Source organism: Plectropomus leopardus, chromosome 12, assembly GCF_008729295.1.
Source record: "Plectropomus leopardus isolate mb chromosome 12, YSFRI_Pleo_2.0, whole genome shotgun sequence".
Classification (NCBI taxonomy): Eukaryota; Metazoa; Chordata; class Actinopteri; order Perciformes; family Serranidae; genus Plectropomus; species Plectropomus leopardus.
This window is the reverse complement of record NC_056474.1, coordinates 4,552,836-4,579,630: the sequence shown is the minus strand read 5'-3', so window position 1 is coordinate 4,579,630 and position 26,795 is coordinate 4,552,836. Positions and strand designations below refer to the sequence as shown.

General features: G+C 40.2%; 1 protein-coding gene across 4 annotated transcripts in view; it reads right to left on the bottom strand.

Annotated features, from left to right (window-relative positions):
• Window positions 1-26,795, bottom strand: part of LOC121951533 (microtubule cross-linking factor 1) — an 87,854-nt gene that overhangs the window by 1,675 nt on the left and 59,384 nt on the right. For 3 of the 4 annotated variants that reach the window (XM_042497896.1, XM_042497894.1, XM_042497897.1), the window contains 6 exons: window positions 25,183-25,353; window positions 19,468-19,635; window positions 16,030-16,302; window positions 12,834-13,175; window positions 11,431-11,507; window positions 8,708-10,280 (listed from right to left, as the gene is read on the bottom strand). In XM_042497896.1, the coding sequence (XP_042353830.1) occupies window positions 8,708-10,280; window positions 11,431-11,507; window positions 12,834-13,175; window positions 16,030-16,302; window positions 19,468-19,635; window positions 25,183-25,353 (2,604 nt within the window). Of the gene's footprint in view, window positions 1-8,490; window positions 8,516-8,707; window positions 10,281-11,430; window positions 11,508-12,833; window positions 13,176-16,029; window positions 16,303-19,467; window positions 19,636-25,182; window positions 25,354-26,795 lie in introns of all 4 variants that reach the window. The other variant, XM_042497898.1, reaches the window with a different exon arrangement.

Below are 26,795 nucleotides of genomic sequence, written 5' to 3'. Positions count from 1 at the left end.
AAATAAAAGAGACAGCTGTAAATGAATGAACGCAGACAGCCAGTATGGAGAGATGATGAGCAATGCAACAAGCGTGAATGTTAATGAAAGTGAAGAATCAAAAACACCTCTCAAAAAGTTCAACAAAACCAATTTAAAGCTGTAAAATGAACCAATGAAATCCACCGCCTCACAGTGACCTGCGCTTTAACTTCTCACCCAGAACTGAAAAGACGCAAGCTTGGTATGTAATATAAAAAAAAGAGTCATTTATGGCATCAGTACACAAGTAACTGCTCACACAAACAGGGTCACCTTCCCTCCACGCCGCGAGTCACTGAGAAAATCTGCTCCAAAGGCCACAAGCAGCACAACATACAAAATACTTTAAAAAAAATCCCACATTACAGATAATTTAACCGATTGACAAAACTAACAAAAGAACTGAATAAAAAAATAAATTAAAAAAAAGATAATTGTGAGAAACAAGGCCACATTCATTTAACAGTTTATTTCACTTTTATTTTAAAGCTTTAATTACAGTTTGACTGGGAAACTTTTCGGAAAATGTAGATTAATTGCTGCCTTAAAGGGAAAGTTCACCCCCAAATCAAAAATATTCAATTTTCCTCTGACCTGTAGTGCTGTTTATTAATCTAGATTTTTTTGTGTGAGTTGCAGGGTGTTGGAAATATCAGCCGTAGACATGTCATCTGTCATATATAATCAAAATAGACTCCACTGGGCTTGTGGTGCTCACAGAGCCAAAATATATGTTTGAAAAACTTAATGTCTAAGTTTCTATTTCCGGAAATTATGACACCGTGACTCAAAATAACACCCAGGCCTTGTTGTGAGCAGTTTCATGTAGGAACTATTTTCTTTCTACCAAACTACACCCATCAACTGTATCACCATGCAGAAGGAAGAGTGCATCTGCTCATTAACAATGAGAAAATAGTTCCTACATGAAACTGCTCACAACAAGGTCCGTGGATTATTTTGAGTAACCAGGTCATGATTTCTATCACGAGACACTGCTGTTGAGTTTTTCAAACATATATTTTGGCACTTTGAGCACCATAAGCTGAGTGCCATCTACTTTGATTGTATTGGAGAGAAGGCAGACGTCTCTTTGGCCGATATCTGCAACTCACACAAAAACAATCTAGACTGATTAAAAGCACTACAGGTAAGAGAAAAATGTGTTTGATTATACAGAAGAGATCGACATGGACGCCTAAAGTCAGTCAAAGTAATTAAACTTCAATGCAGAGTTTTTTTTAATCCCCAGACAACAAACTCTGCATCCGTCTTGAGCTGAAAAGCCTTTTCACACAAACCTGAATCCAAGCAAATGCAAAAAAAAAAACTGCAGCCTCAAAAAGCTGAATCAGCACTTTCTGTCACACAGGTGTGTAAGGCAGCTTTAGTGCTGTTACAGGACACCAGTGGAGTCATGTGAAGGACAAACCGTCCCGGTTCATGCCCAGACATGGATGTAGTGTGTTCACATCCATTTCTTTTTCAATGACAACATGGAATAATGCAAACACGTGAGTTTATTAATCTGGTTCAAGGCTGCGTTTGCATATTTCTGCTGCACAGATTAACTGTGGTGAAATTACTTTTATGCATCTGCCCCCTGGATGAAAACAAGAAAAAAAAAGAGGGCGATGGAGAAAAGTGGCCTTGGGTGAGTTTTCTTCCGCCTGTCAGAATGATGTCAGAGTGTGATTGGGTGAACGATCACACCGGGACATCACGCCACTGGCCTGATTTATAAATAGCTCATCTCCAGGCGTAAGATTTCGGCTGAAGGATGGAGGACATCGAGCCCGCAAAGCAACAATCTAGTTCTGCTAAAAATACACGGCAGTGAGGCTGCGGTGGCGTGAGAGGATGAAGTGACAAAAAAAAAAAAAAAAAAAAGTCAGATGAATGAAAAGATCCATGATGTGCTGCACAAACTGCAGGAAAACAAAGTCACAGAGACGGACGGGCGGCGTCTCCATCAATAATTAATTTGGACTGTGTACACACACACCGGAAATACAGACAAGTCGCCGTTTAATGGGCGGCTTGGGGGTTAATACAAGATTTCCTACGTGATGCTAATACATCAGATCACAGGACGCCACAGATCATGCACCAGTAACGTGAACAGGAAGTCAGTGCACAGGAGCGGCTGCTGGAGACAGCAGCGTGAACAGCTTCACATCAACTCCCACTTCTCAGTCGATGCTTCAGACTTAAAGGAGAAATCCACCGTGAATCACTTTGACACCGTTAAATCGGATGAATTGACTGAATCTGCAGGCGTGTTGTTGTTTTTGTCACCATGGATACTAAACCAAACGTAGACACTAAAATATTCTACTTTTCTAAAGCATCGGGATCAACATCTTAAGTTACGCTATTTTTGGTCACGGACAGCTTTTTTTTTCGTTGGTCAAGAAGCATTGTCCCTGACAAATAAACAAACAATTAAATACAATAACTTAAAATCACTTTTAAATGTCTTTTTGTATCTGCTCCACTGACTTTGAGTTGACCGATTCTGGTCTGGCATCTTGTCATAAAGCAGCGGTTTCTCTGTCAAAATAAAAAAAAACGACTTACAGTTGTCATTAATGTTGATATTAGCTAAAGAGACCAAAACTGCTTATGTTTTTGTACCAGGCTGTAAACATGTTTATTTCTGCTGAAAAATTGGGCATTTTAACCCTTTGAAACCTGAGCAAATTGGTTTGAATTCTTTCAACATGGGGCGAATAAAACAAACAACTTAACAAAGACAAAAAGTAAAAAGTAAAAAATTATCTGAAAATAAGAAAAAAACAGTAAAAAACAAAACAACCAAAAAAATCATATGCATTTATTCTATATAATTTTTGTGACATCATTGTAGTATTTTACTGGACATTTTCCTTATTTTTTGGATAATTTTCAAATAATCCTCCGCTCCTCTTTAAAAAGAATTTATTAGTATTTTTTTTGTCACCTTTTGACAATGTCTTGCAATTTATCGTAAGTTTCTTGTCAAGTTAGTCATTGGCGATTTTGCTCAGGTTTCAAAGGGTCAAATAGTTTGTGAAAGGCGTCTGAACACAGCACAAGAAAACTGAGGTCAATTCAGGTTTCAAAGGGTTAACGTGGGGGTCTATGGGGATAATGTTTTGGAGCCAGCCTCAAGTGGCCATTAGAGGAACTGCAGTTTTTGGCACTTCAGCGTTGGCTTCATTTCGCTTCGTTTCCACTCGGTGACAACGAGTTACAATCTTGTGAGCACAAAAAATACCACCAATAAAATAATGATTTTACACAGCAGTTAAGCATTTTTGGCTTCATACGCCACTGAGTAACTTTCATAGGAATGAACGCGATGCTGCCTCCAACACCGTATCCAGTTCTCTTTTTACATCCATGGTTTTAGCAGCAGACTTTCAAATCTCAAAGCTTCTTCTAAGCACTTACAGTCATCAAGGAAAGTTATCACAACAGAACAGACTGTCAGTCGTCTTTTTTCTCAAAACTCTGCTTCACCCAGCTACCACTAAAGGTAAAAAGTTTTTCCTGCATATTTAATTTTTCAAAGCTAATTTACATAATATAAGAATTGGCGAGGGAGGCTGAGTAATGAGAAAAATTAAATACTGTACTGACAGGCTGATAGCACATTGTGCAACAGTGTAAGAGTGTCTGACGGTGGATTTTCCCTTTAAACATGCAAAATGGACCAGAGTGAGCAGTTATTATCCACCAGGCTTCAAACACAACCCCCGACAGGTGAAAGAGTATAAAAGTGATGAGTGTTAGCAGCGGTCGTCTTCGGTTAATCTTTGTTAGTGTGAGAGGAAATAGCTAGGGGGGGGGACATCTGTAAGAGGGAAGAGGAAAGAAAACACTGTATGGACAAAAAGGGCGAGAAAAGTAAAACATCACAAGAAAACATCACAGAGGAAGACCTGGTAGAAACACAGAGTTAGAATAACCCAGATATTATATTCTGAGGGCCCATACAGGGGCCCCCCGAAAACCACCTGCGCTGAGGAATGTGTGAAACATCCAAAAGAGTCTTTTTTGTGTCCTGTTTACTGGTTCACATGTAACGTGATCAGCAGTCAAGACACAATCTGTCGACTCTTTGAGCCACATGGACTGAGTTTGTTTTAAAGGACCATACCGGCAGTTTTGCACCCTGTTAACATCAAATCCTGTACACTTTACATTTTTGACAAATTTCGTTTCATTTCTTTCGTGTTTGGTATGACAATCAACTTGCTGAAACTTGGAAAAACTGCTTTAGATGCAAATGTCAGAAGACAATTGAAAATGAGTGGACAGTTAATTTGTAATTTATTTTCGAAAATATCTCAATGTTAATGTTTCATTTTTTATCAAAGTAATGTTATCTCACACTAAAGGTCCTGACACACCAAGCCGGTGATTGTACGCTGGTAATGTAGGGCTGTCGGATGTGAGGGGATGCAAAAGTCTGCTTTTTTCAGATTTTTTTTAATGTCAATTTGGTGTATCGGTGTTAAGAAAGTCACATTATTCACTTATTGTAAGAGCTAGACTGGATGAACCGATGTGCAAGAAATATACAACACAGTAACAGAATTGTGGTTTTTATTTGATCAGCGCTGCTTACTTTTACAGTTCGATCTCCGCTTTTTCCTGCCTGGCCGATTATCAGCGCCGATATTTGGCATTTTGCCGATTATCTGTATCAGTGTTTTATTTTAATGATTGCCGGTAAAATTAATTAATTAAAAAGAGTAAAGAAAGTGTCAGCATGGGGGGAATTTTTACTTTGTAAAACCTCAGGGGACTATTTTTATATATATATATTTTTTTTTCAATTTTCACTTGACTTCATAAAAAAGTTGCTGGGAACTTGCTGTATACGATGTTGAGCGTTTCGGTTTTGATTAAACATTTGCGAAAGGAATTAAAGAGAGTTTTGTGTCGGAGTTTGTCAAATTTCAAATTTTAAGTACTGACAGAAAGATCTTTATTTTTAATTGTAAATGCATATCTGATCCAAATATCGGTTATCGGTCTCATTAACTTCTGATAATCGGTATCGGCCCTGAAAAACCAATATCGGTCAACCCTTACTTTTTTCGACCTCCGTAATCACTGTGCAGGAAACAGTATGGCGCCCACTTCCTGTTGACAATCTATCGCTATTACATCCAAACAGGACGTTGAAATATGTTTCTGAAAGCATTTTAGGAGTGAAATAAGCGGTGCGGTAACATAATCTTGATTTGTATTCGGTCAGCGCTGCCTCGTTTTATCATTTGATCGGATTTCGTTCCGACTTTGGGAGACAGAGAGAGAGAGAGGCGAGCCTGTCTCTCTTGATCCACGTCCAAAACCTTTTTGTTCCTGCAGTTGTGGCATCGGTGTCAGACAATACGAAAAATGCAGATGTACAGCCTCTAGTTCGAGCAACATCCTGAGGGTCAGCAAAACTCTGCTGGAGCTCATCTATACATACCACCTAAAATGGATAAAAAACTGGTTAAAGTTGCTGCTCTGCTCTCAGCTGCGATGGACCTCACCAACAGAAATCGATTTTTATAAATAATTATAATAATTGATGCTTGTCTACTAAAGTTGATTTTCATACCGTGATGGTGGAAAATTTTATTTAAATCTAGTATTGTAAAAATGTATGGTATGACATTGGTAATCAGTAGATGTGGTTTATGTGGTTAATGGGCTAAAACATGCAAAAACACCGTTATGGTCCTTTAAAAAAACAAACAGATGATCTATAACAAAGAAACTGAGCATGCGTGCATTAACACGAAGAAACAGATGCATGGCCGTCGCACAACTTTTGACACCACTCCGATGGCTTCACACACTGTCACTCTGCCGTCCTGTGAAGCATGCAGTAATGAGGAGGGTGAGGAGGAGGAGGAGGAGGAGGAGGAGGGAGGTCTGCAGGGCGTGAGGTGAGAGGTCCGTGTGGCTGGTGAACCCACCACCAAAAGGTTCGTAGAGGAAGAGGAGGAGGAAGAGGAACTTACATCACGGAGACAAGCAGAGTTAGAGTCCCCAAGGAGTTGTTAGTATGACAGTGTGGTTCTGGATCAGAGCACAGCGGACAGGGAGGAGGAGGGAGAGATAAAAGCCCAGAGGGGGAGGAGAGAGGAGGGGAGAGGAAGGAGGAGGAGGGAAGATAGAGCGGGAAATGTTAATCGGTAAAAAACGGGCAAAGAGGAAGTCTCATCAATCTGGCATTTCAGAGGTTTACCAGAAGAAATAAGGTGGCTGATTCTGAAAGCAAAGTTCACACACACCCATTCACGTTAGACCTGGAAAAAACACAACTGGGACCTTGATGTAGACACACACACAGGCCAGTCAGAGAGTGTTGGAGAAAACCCGACATTGAACGTGACACAGTTACTGCTGCTGAAGATTTTTCAACACTGTTTGGACCGACAAAGCTAACTCGAATACTTCTGTTTGCACTGTTGCAAATCAGTATCTTGATATAACAATTTCCTGTAATGCTGAAGCATTTAGTGCATTTATCAGTTGATAATTTGTCATTTATTTAAGCAGATCTGCCAGATGCTTCATATGATAATGCCATTTAGTTGAATGCAGCTACGGCTAGGTTTCAGTACTTGATCATTTTTGAAGTACTTATCAAAATAACGCAATACCAAGTCAAAACTTCTCCAGTCAATAACTGCCCTCCATCCTTTCTGTATCCAGATCTAGGACCAAAATTACTATTTCTGTGGATTACTTCTCACAATCACTGTGCCATAAAACGGTTTTATATATATATATATATATATATATATATATATGTATTCCAATAATACTCCTATGAACCTTGAATTAGATATCATACAAGCTGTTGTGTGTACATTTCCGATAGTATGAGGAAATGTTGCAGTACTGGTATCATAATGTTTAAAATGATACTCGGCCCAAAATACAAAACACAGCATGACACATTTTTTAAATTTCTTTTTTTTGTTCTATATTGAGCTCTAAGAGATTGTGACACCTAACTGAAATTAACCATGATTTGCAGCCTTAATTCACTGGATTAGCCAAAATAAGACTTTTTTTTCCAGTCTGTTCACTGTTTCATGACACATATATTTATGGAAATATTACATTTGGGTTACTGCGGGGAAATTTTCAAATGGTTTACACGGGGATGTTTGATGATGATAATTTCTCCCCACCTCTCTGTATGTATTAATCCATCTGAAGCACACACAAAAAACAGCATATCCATCTCTATATTATTATACTGACATCCTTTGCGCTTAAGTGCCGTCGCAGCCCATTATTCTGCTCTGTTGGAGCTGTGACTGTCATCCACAGAAGTCACTCCACTATCATCCACAAAATCACAAATCAGACTCTAATCTCACTTTGACTATTCTGCAGATCAGTGAGCAGCAGCTGCTGAATGTAAGTGGACATTTTAATCTGCATATGTGAGATTATGTTGCTCACTGTTCATGTTATGGTTTCAAATATACAAAACGTCTTGTTATTTTTTGTGGGTTTAATCCAGTCTGTAGAGGCGCACCAGTACATACAAAGATTGTTTTCTGTTTGTTGTTTATTTTTTCCGCACAGGTCAGCTGAATGGGTGGTGGAGATGGCCCGACCGACGTGTCAGAGCGCTGATTTCATTGAGTAAAATTAGCGCTTTTCTTGGTGTATTTTGGTAAAGGGGAAACAAATCACTTCAAAAACTGGAAACACTCAAAATTTCTAGTTGATGATTATTGATTTACCCTTGAAACCTTAGCAAATTGGCCTGATTTCTTTCAAAAACATAGGAAGAAGGCAATGAGCAATTATAGAAGAAATGACCCAAAAATTAGCAAAAAATTACATGAAAACTAGTTAATAAAAAAGAAACTAAGAAAGTTAAGAAAAAACAGGAAATGACCTGGAAAAAGTGCTTAAAATTTATAATAATTTGGTAACATAATTTTAAAAATATAAATAAAATGTAGTGTAATTTTGCTTTTGTCTTTGTTCTAGACATTTTCTCAAGCTCTTTAAAAATAATTTTCAAAATTTAATAATTTCTTGCAATCACTGGAACATTTCTTACTAAGTTGCTTATTGCCTTTTTCCCATCTTTTTTTTTTTAAAGAAACTGAACCAATTTGCTCTAGCTCCAAAGGTTTAAATACTTGTGAAAGGCATCTGAGCGCAACACAAGAAAAGTGCTGTTGCTCCAGGTTTCTAAGGGTTAATTATGTAACTTTGTATATATAATCTGACTCAAATTTATGTCACTTCTCCAGTTATCAGACACATCAATCAGGTTTCGGTCGGGCCTCAGAGGAAGTTAAAGCACAGAAATAAAAGCCCAAACTACAAGAAAGTTGCTACAGTGAAGAAGAAAGTACAGAAGAAGAAGAAACCTCGCAGAGCGTCTACACACAGCCACGAAGAAAAGTTCAGTATTTTTGAGGAGGGTCAAATATTTGACATTACCATTGCATCAGTCAGTGCTTTCGATCTGAGAAAAAAGCAACATTTTAGTTGTTATGACGTAGTTGATGAGCTATTTCTCTGATTAAGAGAAGCTTTAAAGTTTGTCTTCAACCATTACAAGAAAAATCCAAAGTCATAAATATTTTTGCATCATAAAACATGGACCCCAGCCCAAATGAATGATGAAGCGATGAATCCAGTGCGACTGTATATTTACCTCCATACATCCAGACTGTCCTCTGTCTGAGTCGGCCTGCCTGCTGCTGTCTCTGCCGAGGCCGCTCTGTCCCCCGGCCTGCAGCCTCCTCTCCTCCCTAAAGCTCTGCTCCTGCAGCTTCTTGTTAAGGATGCGGGCTGCGTTTTCAGCCAGCGTGTAGCCCGGCGGCGCCGACAGGTCCTGCCGTATGCTCACCACCTCTGGGTTTTTGTCCCCCTGCGTCTCCACTATCAGCTGCACAGGGCTGGGCGAGCGCCCGCGAACAACTCGCAAGCACTCGTTCCTGGGTTCCGTGGCGAGGGCCCCTTGACCGGGGCCGGGCTCTGTGGTGGAGGGCGGGGTGGGCCGAGAGCGACTGGGGGACTTGTTGAACTTCTGCATGGTCTCGTAGTTGACGGGGGTGTGGTCGATGATGTTGAAGAGGCTGGAGAGGCCGTCGTTGATGGTGGTGTGGACGGGGCTGTCGCGAGTGGTGGTGGAGCGCGCCCACGCCGACTCATTGTTGCCCTTCTGCGGCGTGGTGGGTGTGGGGGCACGGCTGGTGTTGGGTAGCTCGGTTTTGTTGGATGTGGACAGTTTGCGCTGAAGCTTGGGTGAGCCGTACTTTGGCGAGCAGCAGGGTCGCTCAAACTTACTCTGGATTACAGGAGAGTACTGAACCTTCCTCATGCTGCGTGACGGCGAAGATATAGGCGTGCCGCCACCTTTCGGGGTTAGGCAGCGGTGAGGACTGCTGGTCAGGTTCCTCAGCAGGTCTGTCTGAAGACCCACACTGATGGTCTGGGTGGTCTGAGTGCCTCTTGTGGTGAACCCGTTGGTCTGGCAGGCAGTGTCCCGGACGACGGGCCCTGGCGGTGAACGGATGGCGTTCCTCACAGAGATGGCCACCTCCTTCATGTCGTCGCTCATGTTTCTGGAGAGCTGAAGCTCCAGAGAGGATGTGTAGCCCACAGTGGGGCATATAGGCGACTGGTTCGGAGAAGTCCTCAACCCCCCGCCCTCCAGGAGCCCGCATGGCCACCTCCCACTGCCGAACACTTCATCTGGCCCGCTGGCTCCCACCCCAGCCTCTCCGCCGCCCCTGGCTTTGGTCCCTTTGGCGTACAGGAAGTCTGGGTCTTGGGCAGTAGAGCGTTCAGCTGCCCCAGGTCTGGTGGGGCTGTGAAGCAGGTGAACCCCGTAGTGCTCCACTCCCACCCCTGCCGCCCCTGCTCCGTTGCCCCTCAGCGGGGACTTGTGGCAGTGCTCGGGGCTGCTCAGGGTGCTGGTGGTCAGGGTGGCGCTGGTGGTGAGGAACCAGGAAGGTGGCTGGAATGCTTCAAGAACGAGCTCCCCTCCCCGAGCCTCGGGGGGTTTGTCTGTCCACACTTCCCGTGCAGGACCCGGGCCAGAGGCGGCTGAAGGGAAGTCCCAGCCCTTATTGTTGAACTCCTCAATGTACTTGAGGTCGTCCGGCGACAGAGGCGGGGTGACGTCATCCTGACCGAGATCACCATGACGAGTCTTGTCGGGGAGGAACGGCGAGCTGTCCATTAACCGCTGGAAGTCGCTCATCGAGCACACGGACTTGGCTCTGGACAGAACACACACACACACACACGCAGAGTTTATTAACATCGACTTCAGCCGGGACACGAAATCAAACATCCTAACCCAATTATGATCTCCTTTATACTCAAGCTGCAGAAAAAAATAGATATATTATAATAATAATAGATGTATCGCCATGCCGTTGTATGCGTCTCTGCAACAGTCAAGCACGTACTGTTTACATCCTTCACACACGTCTTTCCCCCGCGGCAGCACAGAAGACCTCTACTCTCAGCACAGTTTCAAGCTGGTTATCTAAGGTTCTTGAGTTCAAGTCAAAAAACATGTTTTATGAGGTCACTGTGACCTTGACCTTTGAACACCAAAGTCTAATCAGCTCATCATTGAGTCTAAGTGAATGTTAGTGAATGATACTGCATTCACAAGAATGAGATAGATGAGGTCACATTGACCTTTGACCTATGACCACCAAAAACAAGTTCGTCCTTGCACTCAAGTGAACACTTGTGCCAAATTTGAAAAAAAAAAAAAAAAAAAAAAAAAAAAAAAACCCCACCCCTTAAGGCTCTCTTAAGATTTTTTTTCACAACGATGAAAAAAAAACAGTCACAGTGACCTTGACCTTTGACCACCAAAATCTAATAAGTTCACCCTTGACTCCAAGTGGATGTTTGCGCTAAATTTGAGGCAATTCTCTCAAGGCTTTGTTGAGTTCATAAGAATGGACCGCACGGAAAACCCGAAAAACATAATGCCTTTGGCCTTGGTTCGCCGGCATAAAGACATAAATACCATGAATATGCATTTATGTTTTTTGAAAAGCATCTAAATGCTTTTCAATGTTTTAAAGCTGTCTGAATTATTTAACAGCACAGTGAGCTGAAAGACTTCCTCGCCATGACAGAAACTTTTACAGAAAAATCACCAGGGGAAAACTGTCACTTCAAGTAACAGTTAATAGAATCAACAGCCGATCTCTTGAGGGATCAATGTGTATGTATGAGCAACAGAAATGCTGCAGGAGGATGAATAATCTGCAGCCAGTCAGACCAGTTCTGGTGATGTATTTACTGTTGACATTTATTCAAATGCAGCAGCTTTTACAGAATAGTGTACCCGTTAAAATACTCTTTGAACTCAATTTGACTTGAAGTTTTTTTCAGGGAGGTTACCTGAGCAGACTCCCACCGCCCATCTCGTCCTCTGGGTTCTCAGCGTCACCTTCTCTCTCTGAAATCTCATTCAGGGCCTGAAACATAAAAGATACATGCAGTTAAATTATCTGGAAAAGCATCCAGTGTAAGATGATTTCATCAACATTAGGAAAACTAGAATTGACGCCTCACAGTTGTATACCTCTGCGAAACGCTCATTTACATCTGTGTCTTTAAAAACATGGATGCCCCCTTGTAAACATATATTTATACAATCAGCACAAGTTCAAGTTTAGTGTCACCAAATCTGACCAAATGTCTCCCCTTCGGTTCCTAATTTATATTATTTTATTTAATATTATATCAGACATTTGTGTGAAATTTTGTCATAATTATTGTATGTATTCTTGAGTAATAGACAAAACATGTTTTTTAAGGTCACAGTGACCTTGAACTTGGGCCACCAAATTCTAATAAGTTTATCCTTGAATCCAAGTGGACGTTTGTGTCAAATTTAAGGAAACTCCCTTAAGGCCTTCTTGAGATATTGCATTCTTGAGAATGAGACATGAAAGATCACAGTGACCTTTGACCACCAAAATCTAATCGGTTCATGCTTGAGTCCAAGTGGACGTTTGGGCCAAATCAGAAAAAAAACCCTCAAGGTGGTTCTTGTGGTATCTTTTTAGCAAGAATGAGACACACAAGGTCACAGTGACCTTTTACCACCAAAATCGTATCAGTTCATACAGTCAAAATGGGTGTTGGTGCCAAATGTAATGAAACTCCCTCAAGGCGTTTCCAAGATTTTAAGTCCACGAGAATGACACAGATGAGGTCACAGTAGCTTTGACCTTTGATGACCAAAATCTCATCAGTTCATCCTTAAGTCCAACTGGACGTTTGTGGCAAATTTAAAGAATTTCCCTCAATGCATTCTTAGGATATCACATTCACGAGAACTGGATGTACAGACAGCCTAAAAACATAATGCCTCCAGCCATAGCCATCGTCGACACAAAGGCATATGAGGAGTTTATTTTAAAATTAGTGAATATATGTCATTTGGAAACAGGGAAACCCTCTACAAAAACAACGAATAAAACAAATTATGATAGTGTTTTTGGTGCCATTTGGGCACCATTATGATTTGCGTGAGTGCTTTGAACTCAAGCTGAAACTAATGAAATTGTCTCAACTGTTATGGTCTGATTCATTCATTATTTTGTCAATAAAATGTTACAAAACAGTGAAAAATTGCCATTACGTAAATTACATAATGGCTTAAGAGCAATAAAGCTCAAATTAATTTGATTTGACCGAGCTCTTTTTCTATCACACCCAAATTTTCGTACTGCTGTTCAAAGCACTGCATTAATAAAAGGTGACTTGTTAAGTGTTGAGTGATGTGAGTGCGTTACCTCCTTCATGCAGGGGAACCTCTTCTCACTCTCCAGTCTGGAGGGTGGAGGGACCTCCAGGCCGCTGAGGGGGTCTAGAGACAGCGCGTCCAGGAACAGGTTCTCCGTTGGGCCTTTCAGCCTCATCGCAGCTCCCTGCTCCTCCAGCATGGCCTCGGAGTCAGAGTGGGAGCGTTTAGGCGGCACGGGGATGGGGGTGGACGTACAGGGGGAGCGAGGGGAGCGCGGCGACCGGGGGGCATTGCAGGGACTGTCCTGAGGAGAGAACACGCCTCTGATGTCAGAGCTGCCGTCTTTGACGTCGATGACCTCGCCTCGCTGGCTGTTCAGCTCTCTCTGCATCTGCACAAAGAATAACGCAAACAGATATGAGGTGACGAGTCAGAGAATTTAAATCACAGTTTAAATGTTTTTAAAGAACCAGACTGGAGCTCTCTACGGTTTACGGTTAAAGAAATCAATAAGTCTGAATTTTTTATTTTTATTTATTTACTTTCTTGTTGTTTTTAATGGTCCAAAACATTACAGCCTGCTGATATTGGATTTATTATCTATATTGATTTTATTAGCTTATAGTTTTTAAAATTTTGAATAAACACTTTACAAAAATCAGTGGTTGTCTTTTTCCATCTGGAAGAAGAAAATTACCATTTGCTGGGAACCTTGTCTTTGTTTGCCTGCTTGTAATCATATTTTCGGGTTCTCCATACAGCCCACTCTTGTTAACGCAATAGCTCAAGAATGCCTTGAGAAAACTTTCTCAAATTTGGCACAAATGTCCACTTGGAATCAAAGATGAGCTAATTAGAAGTTAGTGATCATAGGTCAAAGGTCAAGGTCACTTTGACCTCATCCGTCGCATTCTCATGGACGCAAGATCTCAAGAACACCTTGAGGGAATTTCTTAAAATTTGGCACAACTGCTCACTTGTACTCAAAGATGAACTGATTCGATTTTGGTGGTCAAGGTCACTGCGAACTTGCATCCTTCTTGTTCTCCTGAACACAATAGCTTAAGAAGGTCTTAAGGGAATTTTCTCAAATTTGGCACAAACGTCCAACTGGACCTAACAGTGAACAGATTAGAATTTGGTCGTAAATAGTCACAAAAACATGTTTTTGGTCATTAAAATGTGATATTATTTTTTGCATGATTTCCCTATTACTAATTTATTATAATAATTTCTTTATTTTCTCTTTAATTGTTCATTGCATTTTTTAAATTTAATTTATTTCATTGTTTTATGGCATTTTGTACTGACATTTCCTGCTACTTATTGTTACACTAGTATAGATATGAAAATATATTATATATATTCAACATTTATGGGTCCCCTGGTATGGTTCTTTACATTTACAGTATATTTTATTTCTAAAGTGGGAGGCTTTGGTCTCATAAGGGCCCCCGGCTTTTCTTTATTATTACATACTGTATTCCTCGACTGTAAGCCACTGAGTAATTCACCTGCAACATTTTGGGTTAATTGCCTTGTTTCAGGCTGGAGGTTAAAGGAGAACAACCACATTACTCATTCACTTTCACCCTGACAGTCTGAGCCGTTCAGCTGGTGACCTGTGCTTTATAGTTTGCAGCATACGCATCGTGAATAATGCAGCTCTGCTTTCTGCTCTGTCTCCACATTCAGCAGTGCATCAGCATTTTTAGAGTGTGTTATTATTCCAGTCCCTACTTTATATGTTAATACCCTCACACTCATATCATATTAACTAGCTCATGTTCCTATCTCCTGCGTCAAACATCACACACAAGCAAGGTGAGACGCAGCAGTTCTTCTAATTAAATCTCACAAAGGACATCAATTATTCAGTAATCCTGAGTATTTGTTGTGTATAGCTCAGACTATTCTAAAGTACCAAGCAACAGAGAGGATAATCGCCTTGGGTGCTTCATCACAGTTTTTTCTCTCTAACACAAACACATGCATCTCCTAACAAGCAAAGGTTTCAGATCTTAAAGTTGAGGTTTGTTTTTCTAGTTTGATCTGTAAATTCTGAAAAGTTTAAAGTGGTTTTAGCACTGCAAATACTTTTTTTTAAATTGTACTTTTCTGTGTTGATTATTTTTTAGTAAAATAGTTAAAAATAGTGAAAAAAAGGCCATTAAAATGCCCTGGACTATAAATTACTTGCCTTGACTATATATTTCTGATGATATTAAACACAGATTAGCAAACTACTCAAGCTGCACTTGTTTGCATCCATGTCTGTGAAAACATGGATACTTCACACACATCTCTCACCCCGCAGCACAGAAGATCTCTACAATCAGAGCAGTTTCAAGGTGGACACCCAAGATTAGTGTCACCATTTCAGTATCTGACCAAATGTCTCCCCTTCTGCTCCTGAGATATGACGTTGAGTAATGGCCAGAAAATTTCGCTCTAACTCTTTCAAAGCCTTTTTGAGATATCATATTCTTAAAAATGAGACAGAGCAGGTCACAGCGATCCTGACTTTTGACCACCAAAATATAATCAGGTGAATCCAAGTGAACATTTATGCAAAAATTTGAAAAAACCTTCCTGGAGCTCTTCTTGAGCTAAGAATGAGACAGAAGAAGTCACACTGACCTTTGCACACCAAAATCTACTCTGTTCGTCACTGAGTCCATGTGGACATTTGTGCTAAAATTGGAGAAATTCCCTCAAGGAGTTCTTGAGATATAATGTTCCCAAAAATGGGAATGACAGACTAGCCGTGGCTGGAAATGAACAATAAAACAAACATATATTTCCATTGTTTTTTTTTTTTTTTAGCATTTTAGGGACTCCTACACAAGGTTGAATAAGGCTGGAAGGTTGAAACTAAAAGTTCATTATAAACCATAGAAACAGCAGTAAAACTTTTTTAAGCCACAGAGAAAGTGAAGTGCTTAGCTCAGAAAAATGGAAATTTGAAATTTAAAACTCCACATTTCTGATTTCTATTTGCTAAAGGATCACAGGCTCCAGAGCAGCCACTAAATGGACCCTGAAATGAGATTATTTTGTCAAAAACCTGTGATTACTTTTCTAATGATTGACTTATCAAATATCTGATGTATAAGCCTGACTTGTCTTTAATCCACTCATTTTTTAATGTGTATTTTTTTCTCTTCATTCTCTCCCCTCCTCTTATCCCTGTTTGACCCCGTCCTTCAGTCTTCTGTCTCTTTCCACCTCCTCCCGTCTCTCACCCTCTCCATCTTGCGGTGGAGCTCCCTCATGCCGTCGTCCCACTCCTGCCGCTCCCGGTCGAAGCGCTCCAGCAGTTCGCCCCTCTCGCGGCTCCACCTCTTCTCTCCGTGCTGCAGCTTCCAGCGGAGGTCCAGGGAGGTGCTGTGGCTGTCGGCCAGCAGACGCCGGTGCTCCTCGCGCTCCAGCTTCAAGGCTCGCTCGGGGTCTTCGGCCGGTTCCCCTTCACCTCCCTGAGCTTCTCCTCGCACCTTGCCTTGTGCTTCCTCCTCCAGCTGGTCGAAAAGTAAAGACACGTCATCAATACGCTGTACAGCGCATACACAAAGAGATAATGAGGACAAAAATAGCAGTGTTATTAGGAAATACTTGTATGATGAACATATAATCTGGACCAGCACGTGGAAAAAAACGGTTCAACTTGAAGGACCGAATCAACCAAATTACAACACAAACTGTATTGGAACTACTTTTGATTGAAGAAATAAAAAAAATACTATACTACAGACCTCTTTTCACGTTTGGGCCCAAAACTGCTGCCGTGGGTCAGACTTGGCTCTGGCTTGGACAGAAACTGTGCGGGTGGACCTGATCTAAGCTCTACCTCCAACCCTGTATCCAGGCCTCATAATACATCCATAGTCATGCTTTTTTGCTTCTGGGATGCCGGCATGCTGTCTAAAATCACACACTGGATAATACCTTTGATAGGTTCTGCGGCCCGGTAGCGCAATCTCTGAGTAAAAAGAACTAAAGTAAACCAATGAGATTATGAAAAGGTACCAGTTTGTAGTAGGGTTAAAACTTGAACCAGCGCTGCCCTCCCAAATTTATATTTTAAACCACTCGCTGGTGGAAGGACATGAAGTGAGGATTCAGATGCACTGCAGAAATCTTCAAAGCTGCAAAGCGACAGAGGGAAGCCACTCTGGAAGAGCAGAGCTTTGTAATCTTCAGACGGGCTTTGATGCAGCAACATAATGGTACAAACCAGAGTCTGCAGCTACTGGAGCCGCTGTGTGAACAGCGAGTCAAGGCTGCCCTGAAACATCAGCTTACATAACTCCCTTTGCAAATGTTTGTCTTGTACACTTTTATGTTGGGTTTGAAACTGTCTGATTACATGCTGGAGAGGATAACATGTACCGTAATAGCTGCTGACTGAATGCCAAGAGCCAACATGTTCGACATTATAAATATAGACAGTTATTTAGGAGGCCTGACACCGTGCCAGTAAGTATGAAACAGGAGCCTGCCTGATATTAATATCTCCAAAAATGATCCCATATCCACATATAAATACACAGGTGAGAGTAATTTCCAATTCGGCTCTGCTCTGCTGGGCTGTGTAATACTCCTGAATGTAAAAAAAAAGCAGTTTCGGGGCATATTTCTAAGTCTTAATCAGGACGAAGCACAGTGAAGCAAGAAAAGAACTCAACACGGTGTTATCAGAAGAAACTTAAGTAAATTAGTTCTTGTCGAGGCCCTCAGTGACCTCTGCTCTGTGGAAGGATATGAACCATATAAAAACTGCTCAGATTAAGAGAACGAGAGTTAAAAAGATAATCTTCCTCCAATAAATCAAACTGCTTAATTGGTGCCCAAAGCTTCAGTTTACTTTCTATCAGATATCGCTGCGGAAAAGACGCTGTTCTGCCCCCGCAGGTGTCAACACTGTGGTCAAGAAACAACTTTCAATATCTTGGAATTGATCGCGAGCGTTGTTTGGCTGGCCGTGCTCCGACTCTCAAACAGAAAGAAAATCTGAAGTTGAAATCAGACACGGCCGACATTGAGGCTACAACTGTACCAGAAAACATGGATTCAACATCCTTCTGTGACACACTTTTTCCTGCCAGTGCTGCTCCGCTCACTGCGAACGTAGTACTGGACTTTTCGACCGTGAAATATTAATGCAACCCAAATAGCATGTGCTTGGTTGAATTGGGGTGAAAACATTTAAATCTTTTACTTCTGTCAGAGTAGCAGTGCAGTATGAGCAAATTCTCTGCTACAAGTAAAATACCGGCATTCAAAGTTTTACTTAACCCTTTGAAACCTGGAGCGACATCACTTCCTTTGTGCTGCTGTCAGATGCCTTTAACAAGTATTTAAACCTTTGATACCTGAGCAAATTGATTTGATTTCTTTGAAAACACAGAAAAAAAGAAAAAAGGTTTAGAAAACTATCCTTAAAAACTATCCTTATAATAAACACGCTGATATATTTTTAATTATTTTACAGAGTTAATTTAACTTTAAAGCCATCGTTTCTTATATTGTTCCATTTGTTTAGAGTGTTGTTTTTTGTGTGCTAATTTTCAAGTAAATTTGTTGTTTTTTTTAACTAATGTCTTGCTTTTTTTTCTTAAGTGGCTTAATGCCACTTATGTAACCATAATTTGACACAGAGAGGATGAAAGACGTTGGCCAATCAGAAGCCTGAAAAAAGATATTCGGACGACTACCTGGAACAATGAACTCAAAACAGCGGAAGAGTAACTGTGCATTTAATGGTGCTATTAAAACCAAAATAATGTTGACGTATCCCACATGTCTTAGTCAGAAAATGCTAAATCTGGAAAAGGCCTAATTCAGAAAATCCAAACAAAATATGCTGTTAACATGTCCCGCATTAAATTCAGAATATTGTCATATTCAGAATAATAATGGTATATCAGTGTGCATGTAAACATAACCAGTGAGGAGTTTGAGTCTCCCACATATTTGAAAATGCTCTTTTATTTATCTTATTATCTTTTTAACAGTTTGGGAGAAACAAAAAACTTTTGTAATCTTGGAGAGCTTTACTGCAAGTGTGAATTAGAATATTATGGTATTGACATAAATCAGCAGCCTCCATATAAAATGACTGATATCAACTTTCATATTAGTTGAGATAAAGACAGTCTGTAAGGGATCCACAACGTATTTACACTCCCATTAGGAATAAAAGACGGCATATTAACATCTGCTTTGAGTTCAGTGAGAAATGCTTAGAGGCTCATTCAACAATTAGGCACAATGCTGAATTAATTAGTTTGCACGGTGACAGAATATACCGATTACAAAGTGCCAAGCAGGTGATTCATCTCTTTCTTGTCTTATTGGAAGCTGTCCTTCCTTCTTCTAATTTAATTGTTGAGTGGCGATTATGAATTGGAGTCTGTCCATTTGTTTGTCACTTGTGAAATAGATTAAGACACAACTTAATTTTACTGCTGCACTTTCAAAATTATTGTTCTCCTGAAATCACAGGATGACAAAATAAAAAGGATTTATTTTTGACCTGTTACCGCTTCGCCCTGAGTGTGATTTCACCCGTGGCGAAGGCAACATGTTTACTGTCACCTCGCTGCTTATTGAACGCGCTGCTAGTTTCCTCCACCAGATTGTGTCCTGTCCCTTTAAGGTGGGCGCTGAGACGCCATCTGTACCTGGGCGAACTGGCTCTTCATCTCTGCCCACTTGACCTCCCAGGCGGCTTTGTCATTGACGTAGGACTGCTGCAGTTGGCATCGCCGCGTCTCCTCCTCCCGCAGCTCCTCCCGAAACTCCTCCAGCAGCGTCCGCAGGGCCTGCAGCACTTGCCGGTTCTCCCCAAACTGCACGCAGAGGATTCAGACAAAACAATCACACATTTAGGAAAGGTTAATCCAGCACACTCAGGACACATGCATGAACACTGTGAGTTCAGCAAGTTGTGTCCTTATCTTGAGAGGCTTATCTGAGCCAGTGTCCTTTGTTTCTCTTTAAAGCACTTTGGGATGAACCTGCTTTGTAAGTGCTTTATAAATCAATTTGTCTACAACCTCTCCATCCTGTCTCCCATCTGTCTCCTGCTCCTCCTCTGTTTTTATCCTTGTCCTTTCCCATCTATCTATTCTTAACACCTGCCATTAAGGCACAAATATTGTACAAATAGATGATTATATATATTATAAACTGTGATTGGATAGCTCGTGACAGTGACAAACATTGTGTTTTACCCAAAATTAAACATTTTCCAACTCTAATTGGAAAACAGATAAATAATCACAGAAGACATTAAGTGTCTGATTTATATTACTAAATCCCCCCAAAAGACACTACAAGGCTGGATTACAAAAATTTGGAAAGAGATACAATCACACCGGAGTCGTTGTTGGAGTGGCAGAGTGGTTAACATTAGCTTCTGGGCTAAAAATGGTAAGTCTATCTGTTTACCCTCATGTCAATGGAAAATTGGGTAAAGTTTCACAAAACACTGTAGGGAAAAGGCACCGCACTCACCTATAAAACAATTTAAGTAAACAGTGACCAGTATCAAAACACTAAAAAATACTTACTAAAACCACAAAATGTCTCCGTACTGCTCGTCTGAAGTAATCCAAGTATCCTGAAGCCTCAACGTGCCAAGATGTTTTGAAAAACGTCACCGGCGTCATGTTTCTAGCCTTGTTGTATGTCGCATGTAAACACAGACGCACATACATGAACGCCTCTCCCATAATAGGAGCTACAGGCTACAACAAGGCTAAAAACATGACGCCAGTGACGCTTTTTCAAAACAACTTGGCACGTTGGGGCTTCAGGATGCTTGAATTACTTCAGACAAGCAGTATAGAGACATTTTTTGGTTTTATTATGTATGTATTGCTTAAATTTTTAGGGAGATGAGTTCAATCCCTTTTCCATCACCCAACTTTCCACTGCCGGTGATGGGTGAGTAGATAATGACTGATTTTACTTTTTTGGGAGAACTATGTTCATTATGTTGTGTATGCCATCGTAGACCCCAGAGTTAACTTTAGTTCCCAGTATGTCAGATTTTTTTCATCAGTCCTGTTCAATGTTTAGTAGTGAGACGGTGAGAAGATTACAGGTAATATAAAAAAATGAATTTAGACATAGATTTTTGTATACAACCACATATCATTTCTACGCACTCAGAAACTTGCATTACCCCAACCTAGAGATAACTGCAGATTTTTTTCCCACATCGACTAATCGATTTTTTAGAACTTTAGTTGACCAAGATTTTCTTTGGTTGGATACAAGCCCTACCAAATTTAACGCTGTGCTCAAAAATCCTAACTTTAAACTAGGTGAAATCCATCTCTGTAGTACAGTAATTAAAGCTGTAACAAAAATCCTGTTGAACAACTACAATTGATTTTAGTACAAATATGGTGCAGGAGGTTTGAGACGGCGCAGAGAGCAGCGTGTTTTCCCGCTCAAAGAGGTGTGTGGAGAGATGTTTGCCTCCTGCTGTGGAGACTCTCCAGGTCTTGGCAGGAGGCACTGAAGCACAAAGGAGTCAGCAAGTAAAACATCACCTCAAGATACCGCTACAGCGCCGCTGACTCTGCCAGCCGTGGCTGAGAACACGATACTAAGCTCAGGTGCTAAAAGTTCAGAGCACTTCAGCACAGTGTTGCCAGGAAAGTAAGGATACATGTAACCAGGTAGTTTTTTTAAGGGCAAATACAACCACAACAGACTTTATTTTTATCCTTGTTCTACTATTGTGTATCTAGATATGCCTCACAAAAGCATCAGAAAATATTTTTTATTGAATGACTTCCATGATGTTAAAAATATGTAAGTCTAAAAATATTGAGGATTGTCTTTTAAAGGATGACAACCTTTAAAAGACCTGCCGGCTACCAGTTTGCTACCAGTATAGCCTCATTCCACCCGCTAACATCTGGCTTTTTGATGTAATGACAATGAAAACGATCGGCATTCACACCCGCGTCGAATGACTCTGCAGTAGACACAGGTTTTTATCGCTCCTAGCTCCGATCAACACTGAAGGGAACACCATTTTCAAGCTCCTTAACCGGCACGGTGAAATGATGCGCCTACACTAATTACCCTCCATGTCCTCTTAAGCAGCACTAAAATAAAAGACCAAATACATCTGCACTGAGTTTGAAAGAGAGTCTGAATAAGTAAGAGATATAGAAAGAGAAGTAACCACCTTAAAGTTTTCACAGACCTCTGTTCCTGCTGCTGTCTATGGTTCACCTGTTTCTACAATTCTACAATTTCATTTAGCAGACGCTTTTATCCAAAGCGACGTACAACACAAGCAAGAATTTAGACTTAAGGAAAAAAACCCTTAGTAAGTGCAAAAAGTGCTTCAGATGTGATTGGTCACAGGTATTGCCGTCTAGTGGCAGAAGAAGTGCCGCACTTCTTCTTTTTTTTTCTTTTTTGAAACCAAAGTAATAACCAGTAGCGACCTCAGCATCTGAGATTCAACAATCTCAGTATCACTACTGTTTGCCAGCTTGTCCTTGAAATCCCACGGACACACCAACAAAAAGAGCAGCAACAGTGTGTCTATTGCCCCTTGCAGCTAGATCTGCTTACCCCAAACAGCAAGCAGTCTTATTTATGTTGGTCCAAAATCATCAAAAAATAGCCCATTTGTGTCACTAAATATTAATTTAAGGCTTGATGTGAAGAAATACACCCAGACCCCCCCAAAAAGGGCTAAAAGCAAAAAATGGACCTTATAAATTTTCACAGAGACTGGCTTGTTTTTCTATAAACAGAAATTATGTCCGAAAACGGCATCAGAATATGCTCTAATCACATTTTTGTACCTTTCCCCATTAGTATTTTCATCCTCGACAAATATTTAGGAGCAGTAGTCAGCTCCTGGGAGTGTGTACAAGATGGAACAAATATACATGTGTATATTTATCAAATATTTCACAGGAATGTTTTTGACGTGGGAGGAAACCAGAGTACGAGGAGGAAACCTCTATTGTCGGCCCTCTTGCAAAAAAAAAAAAAAACTGAGAAAATTACATTTTGCTATTGAAAGAGTAGTTCCAGATATTTCAAGCTCATCTGAGAACTCGTGTAATTATGAAGGCCTGCAACTGTAACTGTAATTAGAACTGTTTGGAGTGATTTTACATTTATACTGCATAAAGTTTCTTGCCCCAAATGAGATGAAAATCAAGTAACACTGAGGTCAAAACATCTCATCTACAGTATTTACAGTATTTATACTTTAGCACTTCTATAGTATCATACATCAGCAGATCCAGAGGGAATGAATCAGGATTTTTCCTCACCACCTGCCAAACTGCCTAAATCACATCCAAGTCTTCAGTGAAAACTTTCACTGACCTCTCAGCGGCTTAACATACTATTATCTCACCCTGGCTGCAGGAATTATCATCTGCTCTGCTGTAGTAGCCATGTGTGCAAATGCTTACTAAAGCAAGTCTGCATTTCTGCTCTCATGCATAAAGCTTAATATAGTCTACTGGGCATGCTTGTTAAAGCTGGAAAACCTGCTCACAGAGGAACAAAAGAATGTCAGATCACTGTACAAACTATTTTTATGATGTTGTGGAAAAATCAAAACATGGAGACAAAGTAGAGCACTTAGGGCTGCTTAATAATGCATCCGACCCAAAATGCTTACGTACTTTCTTTAGTTTTACAGAGGGCCAAAGTGGTCGGCTGACGTACTGAAAGCAGATCTCAACACACGCTATGTCCGGGTAAAATCTCCTCCTCCAAAACACGCGGCAGCCTGAAGAACAGAAGCTCCTTTTGTCTCCTTTGCATGTAACTGAGAGTCCATGTTTTTGTTGGAACAATAACCATAAAAACGGGGTGTACTCAAAAATAATTACTGCCTCTAACTAGTTATCTAGGCCAAAATTCTCATCTGCATACAGTGCCAAACAGCTCTAATGAACGGCTGCCAAACAAACACAATGAAGATGAATGAGAGAAATAATTAAAGGTGAAGCTACATTTCCAAACTCACTCAATACCCCAATTCACCAGAGGAAATATCATTTACTACTAATTTATTTGTCCTACAACTTTACAGTTATATTGTTCAATATATGTGTGTGTACATACATATGAAATCACACAATATATTCTTTTGTGAATACTATAAATCATAATATTCTTCCTTCATACTATTACTGAAGTGGTTCTATTTTTTTAAACTTATTTCTTACTTCGTTCCAATGATAGCTGTGGCATTGTTTTTTGGGTTGTCCGCCTGACCATCTGTCCTATTCTTATGAGCACAATATCTCAAAAATGCCTTGAGGAAATCTCTTAAAATTTGTCACAAACATCCACTTGGACTACATTATAACCTGATTAGATTTTGGTGGCCGTAAGTCAAAAATAAAGGTCACTGTGACCTCATCTGTGTAATTTTCATGCATTAAAAATCTCAAGAACATCTTGAGGGAATTGTTTCAAATTTGGCACCAACATCCACCTGGACTGAACAATGAACTAATTAGAATTCTGTGGTCAGGGTCAAGGTTACTGTGACCTTGCGTCCGTCTCATTTTCGTGCCTGTGATATTTCAAGAAGGTGGACGTTTGCACCAAATTTAATGAAATTCCCTCAAAGTGTGGTTGAGATATCACGTTGACAAAAATACAATGGATGCAATTTCTATTCATCCTTGAGTCCAAGAAGGCGTCTGTGCCAAATTTGAAGAAGCATTAAGAAATCATGGTCAAAGAATAAGATAGACAAGGTCACAGTGACCTTGATCTTTGACAAATTCCTATCAGTTCATTATTGAGTCTAAGTGGACGTTTGTGCCAAATTTGAAGAAATTCCCACACGGCATTTTTGAGATATTGCCTTCATGAGAACAGGATGAACAGATGTACAACCCTAAGACATAATGTCTCCTATCACGACTGTCACTGATACAGAGGTATTAAAACCAGCTGAAATTATTCATCTGCTTTATTAAATAACATAAAAATGAAGAATTTGGAGAGATTTTTTTTACACAGTGATATCACTCAGTGGGAGCAGGCTGATCTACAACTTGACAAAGTTCTAAAAATTAAACAGACCGGTGAAAACAAAATAACAAGGTGATTTCAAGCTGCTGGAAAGTTGTGCGCAGATTGTTTAAAATGATATGGACCCTCTTATCTGCACTGCATTTCATTTTTCACCAGGAGTTCAGAATAATAAGAGTCTTTCTGCCTGAAGGCTTCCAAATCACAACATGGTTAATGAACCCAAAACTCATGTTAAATAATGCTATGTTTCATTTATAACCAAACATTAGTTTCTGAATTTAATGGGATTCTTTCTGGTTTTGTTTGAATAAAATTCAGCAGAGGAGTCATGAATGTGTGAGCACCTGTCTTTGATGCTGCAGGTGTCGATCAGGTGACGGCAGAGGGATGATGGGCCCGGTGTCGGGGACGTCCCCTGGAGTTTGCGGTAAACACAGTCTGTCGTCTCGATCCGAATCTGCCTCCGCCTGCTCCATTATCACTCCCAACTCTGGGATGCCCTCCAACTTCTCAAACTGGAACAGATGACACGCCATGAAAAGCCTGTGTTTTAATTCATGCACCCAGTTTTTTCTCTTTTGTTTTTGTACCAACAATTTCTGTTTCAGGCTCACAGTCACTGAGTCTTTCCCAGCATGCATTGGGCAGAAGGCAAAGAAAACCCTGGATGAGTCTCCAGTCTTTAAACAGTCCTTCACAGGATACACTCAACCTGTCACATTCACACAGTCACACTTATATTTAGTTTTAGTTCTTTGGAATAAATGAACCAACAGTTAGATCTTGATGAAAAAAAAAACACATTTCTTAAGAATTTGTGACTGTATGTATTTTTATTGCACATTATGGTTGTTATTTCTGTTCTGACTTCTGTTGTTTAATAGTTTTTTTATGTTTATATTTATTTTATTTGTTTTTCACCTTTGGCCTGTCTGAAACTTTTTCCAGAGTAATGGTTGTGTGTTATGTCCATGTTATGTATCATGACTTTATTTTATAAATATATATATATATGTATATATATATGTGTGTGTGTGTGTGTGTGTGTGTGTGTGTGTGTGTGTGTGTGTGTGTATATAGTTAGCTTTTAAATTTCAGCCCTCTCACATTTAAAGCACTTTGAGGTGCATTTTATGTATGAAAAAAAATAAAGTTCATTATTATTATTATTATTATTATTATTATTATTATTGACTCCCTGTAAGACAAAGGTGAGCTGTGTCCTATTTGTCTTCAGAGGGGACATATTGATTTTTCTTATTTTCTGTCATATGATGTTACAATAAAAGATTTTCAAATTGAAAATGACAAAGTCAAGTACGAACGTAAAACAGGCTAAAATACATGCAGTACTGCTTCTCATTTTACTTTCTCCTTTTTTCCTGAGTTTAGGAGAAACGAGACTAATAAAAAGTAAACATCGAAGTCTGTGAGTCCATATATGGGGACATTTGAACCAGGCCATTCGTACTTGTTTTCACCAAGTTTATAAAACTGACAGCCACCATTTTATTTTACACGGTGAAGCAGCAGCAATGGTAATTATGGGCTTTGAAAAGAAACTTGACTTGAGAAAATATTCTGTAGGGATTCAAAGGCAAGTCAAGGGCAGGTGGTAAAAATCCCGTGAGGTACACGTGGACTCCTCACTGCTGCACCATCTGCAGGAGCAAATTTGGTTTCACGACAAAATGCTGCATGAATAAACAGATCAGTGAGGACAGAATCAGGAGAAATGAAAGGTTTATTACGCAGGATTTTCCTATAAAACGCTGTGTAGAGTCATAAACAGTGAGCAATAAAAAAAAGCAAAGTTATGTGTATATTTTGTAAATAAAGTAGGAAAAGTAGGTTTGCTTTTCGTATAAAAACAGTAAAAAATGGGTCGATAGCGCATCTCAGTTAACAGAAAAATCACAAACTGCTCCGTGGTCTCTGGTTGATGTGCAGTGCAAAG